The sequence below is a fragment of the Notolabrus celidotus genome, chromosome 1 (genome assembly GCF_009762535.1).
Source record: "Notolabrus celidotus isolate fNotCel1 chromosome 1, fNotCel1.pri, whole genome shotgun sequence".
In the NCBI taxonomy this organism is placed as follows: Eukaryota; Metazoa; Chordata; class Actinopteri; order Labriformes; family Labridae; genus Notolabrus; species Notolabrus celidotus.
In genome coordinates this window covers 18,788,293-18,806,629 of record NC_048272.1, presented here as the reverse complement: position 1 = coordinate 18,806,629, position 18,337 = coordinate 18,788,293, and the positions used below count along the sequence as shown (strand labels likewise).

The 18,337-nt window shown below is 40.9% G+C and overlaps 1 protein-coding gene across 3 annotated transcripts in view; it reads right to left on the bottom strand.

Moving 5' to 3' along the window:
- LOC117816302 (membrane-associated guanylate kinase, WW and PDZ domain-containing protein 3) overlaps positions 1–18,337 on the bottom strand; it is a 247,899-nt gene that overhangs the window by 21,728 nt on the left and 207,834 nt on the right. For 2 of the 3 annotated variants that reach the window (XM_034688524.1, XM_034688517.1), the window contains exons 9-10: positions 11,531–11,722; positions 8,225–8,866 (exon numbers count right to left, since the gene is read on the bottom strand). In XM_034688524.1, the coding sequence (XP_034544415.1) occupies positions 8,225–8,866; positions 11,531–11,722 (834 nt within the window). Of the gene's footprint in view, positions 1–701; positions 744–8,224; positions 8,867–11,530; positions 11,723–18,337 lie in introns of all 3 variants that reach the window. The other variant, XM_034688509.1, reaches the window with a different exon arrangement.

The following is an 18,337-nucleotide window of genomic DNA, read 5'->3' as shown; positions in this document are numbered from 1 at the left end:
ATATAGAGCACAAATATTCGCCTGGGGCATCGAGTAGCTTAAAAAAGAACCATGTGACATTTGGATTTAAGACCTGTGGTTGGTTACCAGATTAAAGCAATAGCTTTGGCTGACTGGTATACAAGAAGTTGGCTCCTTTAAGGACATATGACATTAATAAGTACTTTTTTGTTGTTGTTGACTGAGCTGGTGGAAGCAGATGGATGACATCCAATGAGTTTGGCTCTGCTCGAGGTTTCTGCCTGCTAGGGGAAGTTCTCTCTCTATTAGTCACCAACTGCTCTCTTGTTGGATTATATTGGGTCATGTTTGCTTCTAGTGTTACTGCTTTTTTTTAATTCTTACTGTATGTTGCATACTTATAAAAGCTATCTTCACACAGCCCTGCCTGTGCAGAAACCAAAGCTAGATTAGAGCTTAGATTGTTATGTTATAAAGCCGAAGGGCAAACGACCAGGCTGCTGTATTCCATAAGTTAGGAGTGTGAAAGTGTCGCTGGGGCTCGACCTGACCACGTCTAATCGTTGTATGCAGCTACAGAAGTGCAGGTGGGTGATCTCTTAAGCTAAAAAAGGGCAGCAGGCTCTGTTGTGGTGACCTTCAACAGACCACAGACACAGTGGCATCCCCCAGGCTTCTACAGAACAGCAGTGTGTGGTCAGTGAACGCCCCTCCCACCCCCACCAACCAGCCCCCCTCACCTCCTGTCAGTATCAGCACGCTGACCTCCCCTCCAATGGGCACTGTTGAACGTGTATCGACAGCAAAAGCAGGTTACATAACAGAGAGGGTATAAAGCATGAGAAGAAAGGACTGACAGAATGTTACAGCCACACTCAGACAGAGCTGATCACCTTGTTAGATTAATAAAGAAACAGACAGTTAAATAACATAACTCTGTTTTGTCTTTTTAACTGCCTTAAGCATGTGTCGTCTTCCTGTTTTGACGTTAGGAGCTTTCATTTTAAAAGGAATTTGATAGGAATAAGAGTTCCTGCTGATAACACTGATGTTAATGAACAGAGAACTCAAAAATGAAACGAGAAGTGATATGTTTCATCTACAACCCCAATTCCAAAAGCATTAAAACATTGGGACACCGTGGAAAAAGTTAATTAAAACAGAATTTGATCGTTTGAAAATCATTTAAAGCCTATATTTAATTGAAAATAGTGCAAATGTAACATCACTAAAGTTTAAACTTGTGAAAAATATACGCTCACTTTGAATTTGTTGCCAGCAACATGTTTGGAAAAAGTTGAGACAGGGGCATGTTTACCGCTGTGTTGCATCACCTCTTTTTTTAACAACACTCTGAAAGTAATTGGCATTGGAGGGGACCAGTTTCTGGAGTTTTCAAATTAAATGCCGGATTTAGGATTTCATCTGCCCAAAAGTTCAGGGTCGCATGATGCACCAGATGTTTTCAACAGGTGAGAAGTCTGGACTGCAGGTAACCTAGTTAATCACCTGGACTCTTCTACTACAGAGCCATGTTGTCTTTTTTTTTTTATGACTTTCCATCTTTATTTTGCAAACAAACAAGACAAATCAGCAATAATATATGGTATACATCTGTTTGTAACACATACCCTCTACCCCACCCCCACCCACACACAAAACCTTAACCAAGAGGGTTCAGCAGGTGCTTTCGTCTACAGTGGCTTAGCATATAAAGGAACATAAAAATAATAAGATCCAATTGACAAAAATTTAACAAGAAAACAATAAAAATAAAAATAAAATTACAGATCCACTTTTAAGTTTCACGCTTGATCTTCATTCGGGCCTGTTAATCCCATCAAGATACAAACCCCATTTCAGACGATATTTTTCAGTTCTGTCCTGCATCCTATAGGACATCCTTTCATATGCAGCTATTGTGCTAAGTTCAGTAACCCAGTTCAGAAAAGGAGGTTCTCCCGGTGTCTTCCAATTCCTGAGGATAATCTGCCGTCCAGTCATAATAGCCGTTTGTAACCATTCGATCAGAGGTTTTGAAAAAGCAGATAACACTGTAGAATCTCCTAAAATATAGAGCTTAGGACACAGTAGAAATTGCCTTTTTACAACATTAACAATATAACAGTGAATCTTCCTCCAGTACTGATTAACTATGGGGCATGACCAAAGTACATGTATCAGTGTTCCTTCATCCACGCCACACTTCCAGCAAGTAGGCGAATTCTTTAAGCCAAGTCTGAAGAGCCTACTTGGGGTCCAATAAAACCTGTGCAGAATTTTAAATTGAATAAGCCTCACCCTCAGATCCCTTGACATTGTTCGAGAATTCCCGACAATCTTCAGCCACTCCTGCTCATCATATGATACCCCCAAATCCCTTTCCCAGGAAACTTTAAGGGCTGTGATCATGCTAACTCCTCCATAATCCATGAGCATCCTATAATATTTAGCGGCTTCATGACCTTCCCCCAATATCTTAATAATTTTATTTAACTTGTCCGCTGACTTTGGAGGTTGTATACTTGACCCAAAGAGCTTTTGCAACAAATGCCGTAGTTGGAGATATCTCCAGAATTGCGTTTGGGGTAAATCATATTGTTGTTTTAGATCGTTGAATGATTTAATTGCATCAGCATTATACACATTATCTAATATGAGGATACCCCTTTCTACCCACTCCTTCCAAATAAATGCCTTTTTATCAATATTTAGCTTGGGATTGATCCAAATGCTGGACGCCTTATTTAAGTAAGGGTCAAACCCTATCAGCCCTGAGACCTTCTTCCATATCTTTTGAAGGTGAGATATTATTGGGTGAGTCTTGGTTTGTTTATTTGATTTGGTGGACAAGCAATGAAGCAGAGGGAGGGGATCTGATACAGACTGCTCTATAGTGTACCATGGGGGAGCTCTCTCTGGAGGCAGTGCCCAGTGTGCCAGGTGCCTCAGACTAAATGCATAATAGTAATATAGCAAGTTAGGGAACCCTAAACCACCACCGTCAACTGGCCTTTGTAATTTCCTCATATTCATTCTCGGTCGCCTCCCATTCCAGATAAATGTTTTAAGTAAACTATCAAATCTCTTAAAATAGCTGCCTGGGATTTCTAGTGGGAGAGATTGAAGTAAGTAATTAATCCTCGGGAGGCAATTCATTTTGACAACATTAACTTTACCCCATAAAGACATATACAGAGACGCCCAGCGTTTTAAGTCAATATCTAGTCTCTGCATTAAGGGCTCAAAGTTCACCTTTATAATATCCTCCAATTCAGGGGGAAAAAGAATTCCCAGATATTTTAACCCCTGCTTAGGCCATTTGAAACTACCTGCCTGGAAGAGTGTGGTCGGACAGTACCTTGTCAAAGGCAGAGCCTCTGATTTGTCCCAATTGACCTTGTAGCCTGAGAACTCTGAAACTGTCTTAATTGTGTTCAATAAAGAGGGTATTGATACTATAGGATCCGATACCATTAAAAGGATATCATCGGCATACATCAACAATTTATGAACCGAGCTGTTAATCCTCACCCCTGGAAAATTATCATCATTCCTCACTGTCGCAGCTAGAGGCTCCATGGCTAGACAGAATAACAGAGGACTGAGTGGTGACCCCTGCCGCGTACCTCTCTCCAACTCAAAGTATGACGATGTGTACCCATTTGTCTGAACTGCTGCTTCTGGTCGATTATATAAGAGACGCACCCACTTAATAAAGTTCTCTCCAAACCCAAACATTTCCAAAGTCCTAAACAAAAATCCCCATTCCACCCTATCAAACGCTTTTTCCGCGTCAAGCGAAACAGCAGCAATAGGTGAATTAGAATTTGAGACTGCCCACATAATATTAATAAATCGCCTTATATTAGCTGCCGAGCTACGTTTATGAATGAAACCCACCTGATCTTCGTGCACCAAAAATGTCATTATCTTCTCCAACCTATTTGCAAGAACTTTAGAAAGAATCTTAGTATCTAATGGAATAAGGGAGATTGGCCGGTAATTTTTACAATCACATGGGTCCTTATCCTTTTTGAGAATAAGTGTAATTAACGCTTTTGTCAATGTAGCTGGTAGTTCCCCCCTTTCAAATGCTTCATTGTACATACCGAGTAGTAGAGGGGTCAGTTCAGAGGCATAACACTTAAAAAATTCGGCAGTGAAGCCATCTGGCCCTGGGGCTTTCCCATTTGGGAGACCTTTAATAACCCTAACAATTTCTTCGCCGGTTATCGGATGGTCAAGTTCTGTCTTGCGTGACTCGGTCAATTTGGGAAGGACCAATCTTTGAAAAAATGTTTCCATATCCTCTTTATTGTGTCGAGTGTCTGTCGTATATAACTTCACATAGAACTCTCTAAAAATATTGTTAATGTCTACAGTTTTGGTTTTTAATTCTCCCCCCTCTGATCTAATGGCGGAGATCGTAAATAGGAGCTCTTTCTGTTTTAAGCTGTTTGCCAGTAATTTACCTGCTTTATCTCCCGATTCATAATATTTTTGTCTCATTCTAAAGAGCGAGAACTCCACTTTCTGTGACAGAATGCTGTTATAATCATATTTAAGTTGCGTTAGCACCCTATGGTCCTCAACATTAAAGTGTCTTTTTAACCTTTTCTCAACCTTCTTAATATTTTCTTCTATTTCAGCCTGTTTTGCTTTGGCGATTTTTTTCTTACGGGAAGCATATTGTATTATAAAGCCTCTCAGTACTGCCTTAAGGGCTTCCCAAGTTATTCCTGCAGAGGGCGATGTTGGTTCATTCAACTCAATGTAGATCCTAATTTGATTTCTCAGCGCCTCCTTGAACTCTGAATCTTGCAAAAGAGATGAATTAAATCTCCACCGGGTCATTCGGATCCTGTCACTGAAAGGCAGCACCTCCAGGCCAACTTGAGCATGATCCGAAACTAAAATGCTTCCAATAGAGCAAGAAAGTACAGACTGCATAAGGCTTTTGGAAATTAGAAAAAAATCTATTCGGGAGAACGTTGTGTGTGGAGCTGAAAAGAAAGTGTAATCCCTTCCTTTAGGATTCAAGATCCTCCAAACATCTATGTAACCTAAAGACTCAGCCATATGTCTCACTGCAAGTGAAGCTTTTGGCGTCCTTATTGGGCTAGAGCTACTCCGATCCAGCACCGAATCTAAGACCAAATTAAAATCTCCACCAATAATAACATTATGATCTCCTGCCTGCTGTATTTTTGCTTCAAGGTCTGCGAAAAAATTCGGGTCATCTCCGTTGGGGGCATAGATATTCGCCAAAATAATCATGTGACCCTGTATTTCTGTAACTACTATAAGGACCCTACCCAATGTATCTTTAATTTGGCTGATGCATTCAAATTGTAATCTTTTGTTAATAAGTGTTAAGACGCCACGGCTTTGGCTAGATCCTACACTGTAGTAGACATGGCTCACCCAGTCTCTACACATTTTATCTGATTCTTCAGCAGTCAGATGTGTCTCCTGTAAGAACACTATATCATTCTGCGTTGATTTCAGAATAGACAAAATCTTTTTTCTCTTAATTGGATGTCCTAAGCCCTTCACATTCCAAGTGGAAATGCGCAAATTATCAAATTTAGGATTCATAAACTACAATTGGAAATATAAACATGATCGCCCGCCACCTCTCCATTCTGCGCTTTCATTACATAGCCCTGCTAGACCCCTCATACCCGTAAAACCCCACACCCGAACAGCGCGTAACCCTGAACTCTGCGCTTTCCCCTTTAACAGAACATAACTCACGGTCCATGATCATCGACTGACCAAGTGACTTACCCCACACAGACCGACAGCATCCTTATCTATTCTGGTTACAGTAAAAAAACAAAAAAAAAAACAAAAAAAAAAAAAACATAGACTGAGGAGGTCACTGCAAATGACATTATAGGGAACTCTCATAACTGAACTATAATTTCACAAAATATCTTATTTTAAAGTCCAATAAGAGACAGGAGGGAGAGGAGGAAAAAATAAATAAATAATAAGATTCAACAATAAATAAGAGTAGCATAGAAGGCTATGTGCTCCTACGCAATGTCCCATATAGCTCCCTATTCACTCCCTGCCTCCATAAATCAGTCACCTCCAATTAATTACCGTGTTTTATGGTATTAATAATCCTGAAGCACTCCCTTGGTCCTTACACCGGAATCTTCTGAATATGCTCCATCGCAATTTTTGGATCAACAAATCGTTTCTGTCCTCCGTTGTGATCAATCCTTAGGATAGCAGGATAAATGAGGGCGAACTTCATGTTGCGTTCCCGCAGAGCTTTCTTGCATTCCCTGAATTTATCCCGTTTCAGCTGCGTGGCTCGTGAAAAGTCAGGGAATATCATGATACGGTTACCTTCCCACTTCAGCTCCGGTTCACTTCGTGCAGCGCGTAAAACCGCCTCCCTGTCAGCTGAGCGGAGAAAGCGAACCAGGATGGTGCGCGGTCTCTCCCCCGGATTTGGCCGTGGTATCGGGGCCCTGTGAGCTCGGTCGATCTCAGGTGGCTGTAAACTTTCATCTAAGTCGAGAACTGATGTCAATAGCTTCTGCATAAACACCGTCATATCCCCGTTTTCTTTACCTTCTGGGACCCCCACAAATCGTAGATTGTTGCGTCGGTTGCGGTTTTCCATATCTTCTAATTTATCACGGAGGTCATCTACCTCGGCTTTGGTAGCAAGTGGGTTAGCCTCCAGGGACGCTTTCGTTTCCTTTTCTGCTTCCTCCAGCCAGTCCACTCTCTTTTCCACATCCACCATTCGGGAAATCAGTGACGACAGCTTACCCTCAACCGACGCCGTGGATCGGCGTATGTCCTCGAGGCTGGCTAAATCGCCGGATATTTTTTGCAGAGTAGCAAATATATTAGCAATATCTTGACCAACGTGCGTCGCCTCCGGGATTTCCGAGCTGTTTCCGTCGCCATCTCGATTCATGTTCTTAGATCGCAAATGCGCCTTAATGTCCCCGCTTTTGAGTTGCTTCGCCATCCTATGAGACCAAGGAGTCTTCTGATGCAAAAACAATGTGTCTGGAACTAATGTAACCACAAACTAAAGGATTAATTAAATGATGCTAGTCGGAGCTTCGGTTCAGGCAGCCATCTTCACCAACCGCACCACGTGACTCCGAGCCATGTTGTCTTTTAAATCACAGCTGAAAACACATTTATATCGAAAGGCCTTCCTGTAATATTGTTTTATCCCTGATGCTAAATTTATTTTTAATTTACTGTTATTAATTGTTTTCTTTTATTCACTCCTTATTTTTTTGTTTTACTGATTTTTTATTGTTTTATTGTTTTAATTGCTTTTAGTAGTTTCTCTTTTACTCAGCTGTTCCTTTAAGTTGTTCCTTTTAAATTGTTTTGCTAGCTCAATATGTCTCCCCCTCATGCTTTGTTTATTATTGTTGGGTTTTTCAGATGTAAAGCACTTTCTCCCCTTACTTTCCATGATTTCCAAAAAGAATGGCAATTTTTATTCATCATAGCAGAATTGAAACAAATCTAAAGTTAATCATGGAACCTTTATGTTTGATTTATAACCAAACCAGCTCCTGCTAACTCTAAGTTTGATTGATTAAGTTAGATTTGACTGCATTTAGATATTTATTTTATGTTTTGTAACAAGCTTTCTTGGTGATCTCAGCCCCCTAAAAACCAAGAGATCAATTCAAGTGTCCATCCAAACTTCACATCAGCTTTCGAGCTAGAAACTCGCCTCAAACTGGGCAACACAAACACAGTTCACTGATCCAGGCTGCACTACACTGGCTTGTGGCTTTCAGGAGTGATTTTTGAAAAATGTCATTGATTACTTACAAATCCCTGTGAAGCCTGGCTCCACATCTACTTTCACCCCATGTCCCCTCCTGCTCCCAGAGACCCTCAAAAAGGTCTAATCTATTTCACAAAGGTGATACAGCCGTTGCAATCACAGCTCCTAAACTTTTACAACTTTCCTGAGGAGACTGGAGCTTGTAAACTCTGTCGACTTTTAAAAAGCCACTTAGTTTAAAACTGTCCTTAGTTTACGATGTGTTTGTTTTTTTCTCTTGGTGTGCCATTACCTACTCAAATTTTATGGTTGTTTATCATCTCTGTGCTTTAAAGCTCCTGTGAGGAGTTTCAAGCTAGTAATAAAACAGACTTAAGTTAATAATGATGCCTTTATATGAGCTACAACAGCAACCAAGACCATCAGCAACAAGGCTGATTCTAAGGATGTTTTGGTGTTCTGGTCCCTCACCTCCTCTCAGCACCAGCACGTTGACCTCGCTGCCCACAGATAGGTCTTTGAGGATGTCCACCACCTGTGCATGGCTCAGAGTTTGCACATTCTGCCTGTTGATCTCCTTGATGACATCACCTTTCTGCAGACCGCGGCACCACTGGGCATCCAGGATCATCTTCACCTTCTGGCCCAGCGGGCAGTCAGCGATGGCAAACCCAAATCCTCCGGGCCCTTTGACCAGCGGCACGCTCACCAACTCAGGCTGAAGCATCCCTGCCACCACCTCCCCGCCCTGCCGCCCATTCGGCATCGCTGCCACCACTGGTCGGCCGCTGGCATCAGTCGTGACGTAGTGGAGCTCCTGCGAGGAACCGTGCAGCACGTCTCCTTTCACGAGCAGCGGCTGCCCGTTGATGAGCGGCACTGCTGTCACCACCTCACCGCCGTGCAGGGCCTGTTGGGGCTGGGAGGCTGGAGGAGGTGGAGGAGGAGGAAGAGGGTCGTCGCTGTCCAGGTCCACGTCTGGAGGAAGCTGGTAACCACGGCAGAGGACCATGTCCACGTACTGGTTGATGGGGATGGACTGGAACATCTGCACCACCTCTGGATGAGTTTTCCCAAGCACGGACACCCCGTTTATCTCAACAATCACATCACCTGAGAGGGAAAAAGGCCAAAAAAGACAGTGAACGTGGGAATCCTCTTCCTGTATTTAATCTAGACATCACTCCTTTCCTTTCTTTAGGAAGCTCTTTCTCCTTTACCTTGTCAGTTGAATCTTTCCTCTAAAATGTCCCTTTTCCTCTTCACTGCTCCCTCATATTTCTTACTTTGGCAGCTCCCTCTCTCTCTCCCTCTCTCTCTCTCTCTCTCTCTCTCTCTCTCTCTCTCTCTCTCTCTTTTTATCTCCAGTCTACCATTCAGTCCTGCTTTATCCCTGTTCCTTCTCCACTTGCTCCACTGTTACAAAGAGCTGAACAGCAATCTTTGGCACAGTTACATGAAGGTGAGACAGGTGTAGATATCTCTCTGAGGGGGCCAATGTATCCATCACACACTCATGGCTGTTGGTTTGGGTAGACAGCCATGAAATGATGGAGAGATCAGAAATTACAGCGGGCAGATGCTTGATGGCTTCAAATCAACTATAATTAGCCTGTTTGATCGCAAACGCTGCCCTGTAGAGAGCTCCAGTTGTTGTTTTTTCCTTGTTAAACTCATATGATATTGCTAGCTGAAGTGGACACTACAGAAGTAAAATGAATACCCAGAGGTAAAGTTTGTAAAGGTTTGCTGGAGAATGATTATCTGTAATAATGTAGATAAAAGAAGATTTCCACTGATAGATCTCCCGGCAGCTTAATGATATTTATGTTTCATTTCCTTTCTTTTAGGCTAATTTTCTCGTTTCTTCTGCTGTGTCTCTTTTACTTTTATCCTCTCGACACATACACACAATGCATTTTGTGTTTTATATTTGTATCTACCAGTCTTACTTGAGTCCAGGACGTCAAATAAGACTCTAGTTCTGATTTGACGTCCTGTGACGAGACCATAGACTGCATAATGAGTTGACGTAGTATCCGTGACGTCACCGATCTGCTCCTGAAACGCTGTTTTGAAGCCAATCGTCGGCGGGTGCCATATTGGAAATACTGACCACAACCTAACTTCGTCCGAGCTAGGTGGAGGTAAAGAGGCGGGCCTTTAGCCTTTTTGCAAACAGCTATAGTGTTCCCGCCTGTCAATCAAGTCAGCCATGTCCTTATTTGGGCAAAACTCATAAGTTTAGTATCTTCAAAAATAACAAGTAATAACAGAAAAGCACCCCTGTATAGTGTGTGATGATAGAGAAATTAGCTATTCAGACCTAAACCGTTTTTTGTACCAGGCTGTAAACATGTTTATTATTGCTGTAAAGATCGTATTCTTTGAATGGGTGTGTATGTGGTTTTGGTGTTTCTGCAGCCAGCCTCAAGTGGATGCTCAATAGCACTTCCGCATTGGCGTCATATTTTGAGACCACTTTGACAAGACTTGGACTCGAGCACTGACTGCATTCAGACTTGCAAGATGGAGATAAGGACCGAGTTCTCTTTCTTTTTAAAATTATATTTTTGGGGGCTTTTACACCTTTATTTTGTAGAGGAAAGGACAGTGGATAGTGTAGGAAACTGAGGGAATGACATGTGGGAAGGAGGCTGCAGGTTGGATTCGAACCCAGGCCACCCACTTTTTGGGCGCGCAACTTAACCATTAGGCTAAGTCTGCGCCCCTAGGTCTCTTTCTTAATATAAAGTGTTTCATTGTTTTTCTTATTTTTTTGTATAAAGCCTTAATAATCTATTTGGTTTCATGCAACAGCCGACACAAGATCACTTGCCAAGCAATCACATGCCGTCTTGTTCAGCAATAGGCCCTGTCAGGATGCTTAATGAGACACCATGAATCATGTTTTGTGCTTTTTAACTCTTTGAGAAATATTACAAATTAAAAACGTAATGAAGTGGAGATTTTTGTATTTAAAGATAAAATTATTTGAATATTATCTAAAAGAAAATTATATCAAAACAGTTTACAGTGTCTTACTGAGTGTCTCTACCAACAGTAGTATGTTACTTTAAATTAAAGAAATTAAACACGATGATTCTGAATAATCGCTCCATTTGTTTGAAAATGTTATAAAGTTTAATTTAATCATGAATTTGACCAGATAATAACTGTATAAATTATGAGAGCTATGATAGCGGCCAGAGAGCCATCTGTTTTTATGCACCTTAACTGTGGTACTCTGCCTCTGGACATCAGAATGGTGAGCTCTCTGGATGTTTTTAAAAGTAAATTTAAGACTTACCTTTTCAATCTGGCTTTTAATCTGGACTAATTGATTTTTACCCTTGACTGCATTATGATAATCATTGTTTGAACAACATTTATGTGTCTCGTTTTTTTAGTTATTTATTTCTTGTATTTATCTGATCTTTTCACTTTAACTGATTTTAAATTTTGCTTTCAATCCTTATTTATTTTTAGCAATTTAACTATATTGATTTTATTAGATTTTTTTTGTTTTTTATTATGATTATGTATTTGATTATTTTACCCATTTCTGTGGTTTTCTTTTGCTCTGCTCTTTTGTGAAGAACCTGGCTGCATGCTTGTATGTTTGACAGGTGCTATATAAATAAAGTTGGGCGGAAAATACCTTCAAATTAAATCAAATTTGTAATGATAAAATGAAGCATTAAAGAGAGAGGGACCCCAGTCAGAATGATCAGGATTAAATAATCTATGTGTTGTTCCCACTGAGGTTTTGCTCACCAGACGCCATCTTGTTGTCGTTGGCCGCCGGGCCGTCGCCCAGCACGTTTTTCACCTGCAGGAACTCATCGGTGCGGTCGCCTCCAATGATGGTGAATCCAAACCCCTGTGAGCTCTTCTTCAGTGCTGTGTGGTACATCTCACCCTTCAGCTGGCTGGGGTCAGAGGTGAAGCCGGATGCACCTCCCTTACCTGCAAGTAGAATATACACGTAGTTAAAAACATTAAAAAGGATAGAAATCATTTATAACAGATTCAAGTGAAATCCTCACAGGGATCAAAACGCAGTGGCACAGATGAATAAAGTCCCACCCCTCTTGACAGACAGAGAAATCCATCCCTGTATTGAGTGTTAATTACCCCACATTATGTGCAGAGTATCAACATGGTAATTAATCATTTCTAATTAACAGGCATGATGAACATGCCTCAACTAGATAAACCCATCAACAGAGACCTTTTTCTACAACCCTGCTGAGAAGGAAGCACAAACAGATGGATAAAATCTGTTAAAAAAATTCACTTTAGATGCTAATTAACTTGTAAACTGTTAAGTGCCTGATCCTATTACAAAACTATGGAGCAGAGCAGAGATAAAACACCTCTGACAGAGTCCAATTTAGCTCAGTGTCCTTCCTTATCCCTTCCACAGTGCAGCCAGTGACTCAGAGAAAAAGAGTTCTGTCACAGCCGACTTTTTATAACTTGAGTAAGGAACAACTTAAGGTCAGTGGCAACATCAATATGGACCAGCAGCTTGGCTCTGGCATATGCAATACACGAGATAACCGACTGTCAGGGTCACACTGCATTACACCGTGCAGCCTCCCCTATCTGGCATTACTGTGGTATCAGCACTTTAGATCATGGACACAGTTTTTTCTTCCCTGCCTGATGATTTCTGGCTCGCGCTGTGTTAAAGCTGGGACTCAAAAACGGTAAAAGTGAAGCCAGCCGGTGAGAAATGATGCACATTATAGTTAATGTGATATATATATAGACGGAGTGTGATGTGGCTGGCGGTCCCTGGGATGCAAGACGTGTCATTAAAGGTCTGGAAGAGTGTCAATTTCCTTGAATTTAACATTAGAAAAAAGTTAGAAAAACTACGAAGAAAAAAAAAGTAACAGACAAACCTACTTAGTATTTTTTAAACTAAGTCAAACTCGTAGCTGGGTTGGGGTGCTGGTGGCCTAGCGGTCTAAGCGCCCCACATATAGAGGCTATAGTCCTCGTCGCAGGGGTTGCCGGTTCGATTCCCGGCTGGTCGACCATTTCCTGCATGTCTTCCCCCCTCTCTGCTCCCCACATTTCCTGTCTCTCTTCACTATCCTATCAAATAAAGGCAAAAAAAAAAAAAAAAGCCCCAAAAAAAAAAAACTAACAAAAAAATCCCAGATTATGTTTCTTAGTATGATAAAACACTTCATTGACATAAACATATATTTCTAACAACAGGAATTTCCTTGATGTGGCAGGCAGCTGCTAGCTATCATAGGTTCCTGGTGTAGCTATATAAAATGGACGTCATCTCGGCTCGAAGTGAGGCTGCCACAAAAACTGCTCCCCCTAGTGGCTGGCTGCAGTATAGGTCAAAAACTCCGTCTCCCCCATTCATTTGAATAGGGCTGCAGTCAAAATTTAAAAAATAAATACACGTCGTACGAATGTTTCTCACATCCGTATGCTGCAGTGATATGTAGTTATTATTTTACTGTTATGCAGCTGCTAGATTACAGGAGTTTGGAGTTCCCTGGTGTCATGGGCAGCTGCGTACTAAAAGGAGTGTCCTTACATGTTAGGTAGCTGAAAGCTAACAGGAATTCCCTGATGTAGCTGACAGGTGCTAGCTTATAGGAATTCTCTGATGTGGCAGACAGCTGTCGCTCTGACCAGTTCCTTCAAATTGCTTTTGTTTGACCACCTCTCAAATGAAAAAGTATTAGTCAAATATTTTTTAGAAATAATTACAGATTAAGGTTTACATCATTCTGATTTTGAGAGTGTGCCTGTGTTCCCACATTTCTAAGATTTTTTTTCAAATTAGGCCCTATGTTCCCACATTTCCTTTTTCAGGTATCAGGTTTTATCCCCCTCCCAATCTGGAAGTCAACTACACCCAACTTATTATTCAGCAGCAATGAACTACAGAAGGAATGTAGATTTTTTTGCTAAATCGGGTTTGCCCATCTCTTATCTCTCATCCCACACAGAACAGTGGGACCATTGGGCTGTGGGAACATAGGGATGACCCGCTGATTTTGATGCTGTAATCAATTGACCCAAACCCATTAATTTCTACTGAGGTGTAAAGCTGTAAATCACTGCCTTTGATTCATTTGTGACTGAATTTAAATTCTAAACCAGCTGGGCATTGTTGCTAACTGTGCAAAAATGCTTCTGTGGGGTGTAACAGTGCATTTCTTTTATTATCTCACACATTATTGTTGCACTAAAGAGAGAATTGTTTCATGCCAACAGGATTGCGTATGTGGGATGGACAAAAAGAAAGAGTGTCTGCCTCCATTGTTCTAAAGAACATGTCAAGGAGTGTGACAAAGTGGCTTACTGACGTGTTTTTATCAGTGTTTGGACAACAATGGAGCTCTCTCCCACAGAGGAAACTGTGAGAAAAGGAACTGCAGCTTTTAATGGCATTTGTCAGCATTAAGCAAATTATAGAATCTCAGCAGCTGTGTGCTTTAAGCTAAGTGGATCATCACGGAGTAAAAAAACTGAAAGCATGTGACAGATGTCAAAGGTTATAAATCAGAGCTGAACAGGTGCCCTTTGGTCATATTTACACTTGCCACTTTGATGAGACTTTTAAATTGGATTTTTGTTGACTCTATTAATGTGTATGTTCGCCTCACCTGGAAACACCTTACACCTTAACGGCCTACCTCTTTATCTCTCTCCACTGCATGTGGTGATTGGATGGTGATCACACTGCGCCCTTTTTCTTATCAAATTTTCAAGATCACAACATCAGCCTTTTGGTACGGCTGTGAAATAACTGATGCATATATCCCTCTCATTTCCTTCAGTTTAAAAACAACTCTGTAACTTTCAGGAGGCTTGTGTGAGGAATTTAAATTCAGCAAATGGATGAGCAGCCATAAACATCCACTGCAGACATGAACGGGTATGAACGAGTCTCACTTATCACAGTCAGTGTGGACTGCAGACGTTCACAGTGTTGCATGCATCGAGTAAAGCTCATTTGCATAATCACATTCAAATGACTTGATAAACTCAGCCCTGAATGTCCTTTTATCTTCCACCCTCTGACTTCTGAAATAACCATTTGACTGCCTGTTTGTGTGTGAAGTAACAGACAGATGAAATGGAGGAAATGATTGTGAGTCCTTTCTTGTGTAGGAGAGTCCAAAGAAGGTCTCTGTCCCAATAATTGTTGGCAGACTTTGAAAGGCAGGGGCAGACAGAACCATCAGATCCAGCCGCACTTTTTGATTTCTCATGTGTGACTCGATTTGGTAGGAAATCTCCAGTGACATTGCTCAGCATAATTGGAGAGACATGTTTCTTGGTACATCAAGCGAGCAACAGAAGCAGCTGTTTTCTCAGAAAGCATCCTGTGCAGCAGAATTTTTAAAAACAACAAGGCCAAGAGTTTGACAAACAGGGAATGACCATGTGGACAGCCTATCAGTGCAAAAACAGACAGACAGTGAAGACATGTGAGCACACAGCCTGGTTTGTTGGCTAACTGACAAAACAAACAGTATCGTTTATTTCACAGGTTGAGCTGCAGTAACACCTCAAATGGAAGGACCTCAAAATTGCAAGATTTTAAAAACACCTACAAGTTTTTATCAAGGTTATTTTTCCCACAATAGTTTCATCCTGGGTGTTTAGATGTCTTAGTAACCTTTCCTTTATTAGGCCGTTTTTATTTATAGATTTTTCACATATATTCTTTTTGTCATGTAAGCTTTCAGCCCTGCAATATTTTAAATATTGTCAAAGTTTGTCCTTATTTTTTCTCAGTTTGTTAATTTGTGAGGCTCTTTGTGCAACATAAATAACACTGGGTTGAGTTAAACAACAATCTGTAAAGTTTTACTTTCGTGCAGCTGTGAGTCATATGTTTCCTGCAGAAATGTCTGCACTGAAATCCTCATTAGACCTTTAGGTAACATGTCTTTGTCAGGACAGTGTCTCCGTAGGTTTAAGATGTTTGTTCTGCATCATGTGGGTCTTGAAGTATCAACTTTAGCCCCCACTGGCATGTCATGATCGTGTTAAGCTGAACGGAGTAACGTGAAAGCATCAGGAGGTTTGACCTTTGCAGTCAACAGAAAGATTTCAAACTAGAGTCAAACATTGAGGTAAGAGATACAAAACTGAGAGAATTTGAGAACTCGATCAAGAAAAAGTTTACTTTTACTCCTGACACATTAATGTATAAATATGCTATAAGGGAAAAAGTTCTAGGCCTAAGCAGGAGTGTTTGCATTCAACGTTTCAGGAGAAACTAGAAAAAAGACAAACACCCAAAAGAACACTTGTTCAGGTCTGACAGATAACGCTGTCAGTCTGTAAGGGCACTTATTTAAGCTATAAGAAGTGTTCTTTTGTAGTGTTTTAATGTCTTGTGTGAAACACTTAACAGTACCTTTTATGCTGAAATGCACTGTATAAATAAACTTCCCTTGCCTTATCTTACCTCTAGATAAAAGGAAATGTTATAAACACTGCACTCATAACATCTTTCTCTACTCTTTTGACCACTCATTGTGCTTTTTCAATACATTTTACAGGTAGAAGCTGCTAAACAAAGTGTTGGGCTGCCCATTAGCACTAATCTAACATTCACACACATTCACTCACTGATGGCTCTGCCTTAGGGAGCAATTTTGGGTTCAGTGTCCTCACCAAGGGTGCCTTGATATGTAGACTGCAGGATCTGGGACTGCACTGCCAACCTACTGAGAGATGACCTACTCTACCAGTAAGCTACACACTTCTATCTGGGGGAAAGGTTTAGTGAGCTTTTAGCAGATTTGAAGAAAACAGTGGTGGATTCCATCTTACCTGCCATCTTAGAGCATGTGGATTATTCTGCTGAATTTGGCCTAACTTTGGTATAATCTACAGATTTGTATCACGGCTGATTTGTACTGAATTTAAGTTTCAAAGTTAAGATGTAGCGCCATCATCTAAACATTCATTCCTCATGTCCTCAGACGAGCCCTCCAACAACGTTTCCAGTCATCTCGTTCCTCCATGCATTTGGCTAGCTCATGAGTATTCTCTGCGCCAGCATCTCTCCTGAGAACACCCTCATATGATGATGTGAGACATCCTTGAGGTTGATGCCCATGTGTTGGCTCTCACTACACTTTACTGGCTGGGTGCTTCTTGTGTTTCTTACACTGGCCAGCCAGATCCATCTTCATGGGCGCTATTTTCTCACTCATTCTTGGAAACCCCACATATAATTCCATGATGGTGACATTAGTGTCCTGGTTGATGTTTAGATCCACATTCAGCCAAAACTATTGGCACAAAAAGCAGGTAAAGGAAGCTTGGGATGGCACTGGACTGACGTTTGGTTTAAAGCGGCTTTCCTGCTTTGAATAATAACAATTATGACAACAATAATAATAAAAGGCTTCTCAAACTACTTCTACTTCTAATACAGCTACTACTACTACTGCTTCAATGAACTCCAACCTGTTTTAATGTGTGTGCAGCTGGTTAGAAGAATTTGCAGACCTTATCGGGATGGAACGAGCTGCTGCCACATTAATACATCTCGATCAGGGATAACATGGATTGTGGGATACAGTTAGATCCTTCTTGAACTCCTTACCAAAATAAATATGATATTAGTTCCATGATTGTTACGGATATTTTTATAATCAGCCATATCAACATGAATTCATACTTTACATGAACATCAAGCATACTTTAAGTATTTATTGATGCCCCCAACCTCTGTCGTCCTTCTGCTTCTGTTTGCGGTAGTCTTCTTTCCTTTATTTATTTGTGTGTGTGTGTGTATATACTGTAGGTAATGTATGTATGGAATGTAATGTTTATGATTTATTTCCTGTTCATGTATGGAATAAAAATGTATATAAAAAAACAAAAAACTACTGCTTCTGCTAAAATGAGTGTTAATAAACAAGAGGAACGAGCGACAGAGCTGCCCAATCCCTATAAATACAAATTGTCCAGCAATTTGTATAATGGATTCAAATTTCATAAAAATAAGTAGAGATTTTTTTTTTTCAAGTCATTGCAACACCATATCAAATATTGTTTAATTCCTAAAGGTATGTATTCCTGTGTTATCCACACTTTAACAGAGGCAATTTCCATGCAATCAAACTCCCTGGGAATCTCATATCTTAGAAAACCATAAAACTCTGAATTGTAGCCTGAGGTGTAACCGTCTATGCTGATGATACTCTGGTTTCATCACAGCCATCCTCTGAAAGCTCCGAGGTTGTGTAATCTGTAATCAGGGGCGAGATGGCACCTTTCTCAGTCTCCACGCACCTGAGCAGAGAAATGTCTGATTACACTCGGCCCTTCTGATGTACTCATCCGGCAGCTGTTCCCCTGTGCAACGCTAAAAGTCTTCCTCCTCCTCTTTTTTCTTCTCTCTCTCCCTGAAATCAAGCCAGAGCTTCACAGGCATGTCTGTCTCCACAGCTGCAGCCCTGTAATCTATTATACATCTATTGTAATGGAAACATAGTTATTTCATAATGTGAGCTGCCAGAGAAAAATAGCTTGTCACTTTTAAAAACAGACCATTACATCAGTGCTGAC